Genomic DNA, 2,132 nt, shown 5'->3' on the forward strand with positions numbered 1-2,132 from the left:
TATTGAATTTTAATATAAATTCTAACAGCAATAAAAAATTGATAAAAAATATCAGTTTCTTAATATCTTAATCATCAAACAATAGTTTGTTAGATTCTTGGTAGTTTTTTTTAAGGTTCATATACGTTTTAGTTTTAATACATGTGTTCTTAATAATATAAAACACTACAATATATACACTGGTATATAACAATATTTACAATTTTTGTGTTGTATTTTGTCACCATAACTCGTTGTTTAAGAATAATATATAAAAAACAGTTAATGCAATTAAAAAGAAACGGAATTATAAATTATAATAGGCAGTAGAAGTATTTATTAACCTAAACCCATAACTTTAAGAAAAGTACATTTTACTATCAAAAGAACGAAAGAAAAAATAAAAGCATCGAAATGGAATCAGTGAGTATTTATACATAAATATATGTGTGAGGTACGCAATTTGATAAATTCTCATTAGTTTAACCTATGGCCTTATGTTTAGGGAAATAATGCGGACAATTGTCGGTGTCACAACAATCCACAAAAATGTGAACCCGAACCGCCTAAAGTTGAGAAGTGTTGTCCTTGTCCTTGCCCAGTAGATAAATGTAAATTGACTCTGCAAACCGTCAAAAAGTTGGTCGAGGCTGAAAATAAGGACATTGAACTTTCCGAACTTCTAAACGGTATTACAATATTGGACGAACGCAGACCTAAGAAGAAAATAATCAATATGTACGACGCCACGTCCAAAAACTCTAGGGAAGAAAACGTAAGACAACTCAATTTATAAACAGTAGAATAATGAAAAATCAAATTTGAGGACGAAGTATAAGAGTATTATCGAAACATTAATACATCGAGATAAATTTAACACTAAAAAACATTGAAGGACAGGATTTAAAAATAATTGAGGAATGGAGCAATTGAGGATCAACGATAATTATTCCAACCTTGATTATCTAAATCACCATAGAAAATGAAAATTCCTCGGTAGTCGGTACAACACCACTTATAAAGTCTTCAAAATAAAAATGTTCATCGTCAGATCTTGTAATTCTAAATAGTAGCGTGATAAACATTAGCTTTAATTTAATTTTCATCTGATTTAGTTATTTCAAACGTTACTTTATAAAGTATATAGTTATATTCATGCCTGTGTGTGTTTTTTTAAGGAAAATTATGTAGATCCACAGTACTTAGCGTACATCATGAGATCGATCGAAAACGGGTTGAGTATGAAGACCGACCCGATCGAGGTATACGAACACTTGTTCTCCAAAGGTAACCTCGAGGCACCACTCGTAGCACTCGGTCCTGTCGCGTCCATGTCCAATGAGGTAAGACAACATCGGTGTCGATATTGATAATTTAAGTTGAACTTTGGAAACAAATTAATATTTCTGTTGAATACTTTTACAATAACGAAATATTATATTTCTGAACCACGGCTCACTAATGCACTAGGCGGCGAACGCGCAATGTATCATATTTATGCCACGCTTAACAAAATGCTTTCGTATGATCCTACAGAATTTGGTCATCCCTATTTCGCCTCCGACCATTGTCAACGTAAAGGATCCGGAAATGGAGAAAGGCGCGCGTTTGGAGAGCATTAATCCCAAGCTGAACGTGATCACGGTGGAAGCATCAGACATGGAATTTACGGACGATCTGCGTGTGCTGTTGGGTGGAGGTTCGTTGGACCCACAGTCGACCCTGCCTGATGAAGCCGATGCGCTTAAGCGCAACATGATGTTGGAAACCCGAGCACCTGTTGAGTCGGCGGCCGTGCTCAGAGGATCCACACCTCCCATTTGGTTTCCGGGCTATAACGTGGCGTTGCCGAACACCGCTCACCCAACCGTGATGAAAGACCCGGAAGTCGTTTTGGACGAAGCATGGTTCCAGAGTCAACCACTGTCACTGAAACTGGAAGAGAAAGGCGCCAAACTTATCGGATCTTAAAAATATTAAATCTATTGAAAATATAGTTTAACTTTGATTGATTTCAAACCTATAATGTATTATATTGACTGCAACGTGTTTTAAAACTGTTATAAGTGTAACTTTATAAAGCTTATGTAATGATATATAAGTATATAAATAAGTCAGTTATTAACATAGAGTTATGACTTATGAATAAAAAA

The 2,132-nt window shown here is 34.9% G+C and overlaps 1 protein-coding gene across 1 annotated transcript; it reads left to right on the plus strand.

The window, feature by feature from the left end:
• Nucleotides 1-393: 393 nt before the first annotated feature.
• LOC112692363 lies at nucleotides 394-1,950 on the plus strand. The gene is made up of 4 exons (XM_025567022.1): nucleotides 394-402; nucleotides 485-754; nucleotides 1,158-1,322; nucleotides 1,516-1,950. The coding sequence occupies exons 1-4, from the start codon at nucleotides 394-396 to the stop codon at nucleotides 1,948-1,950; spliced, it is 879 nt and encodes a 292-aa protein (XP_025422807.1).
• Nucleotides 1,951-2,132: the final 182 nt, after the last annotated feature.

Source organism: Sipha flava, unplaced genomic scaffold (assembly GCF_003268045.1).
Source record: "Sipha flava isolate LNK unplaced genomic scaffold, YSA_version1 116_pilon_pilon, whole genome shotgun sequence".
In the NCBI taxonomy this organism is placed as follows: Eukaryota; Metazoa; Arthropoda; class Insecta; order Hemiptera; family Aphididae; genus Sipha; species Sipha flava.

Coding starts and splice junctions, on each gene's coding strand:
- LOC112692363 (XM_025567022.1), top strand. Junction 755..1,157: donor AAAACTCTAGGGAAGAAAAC/GTAAGACAACTC, acceptor TGTTTTTTTAAG/GAAAATTATGTAGATCCACA. Junction 1,323..1,515: donor TCGCGTCCATGTCCAATGAG/GTAAGACAACAT, acceptor ATGATCCTACAG/AATTTGGTCATCCCTATTTC.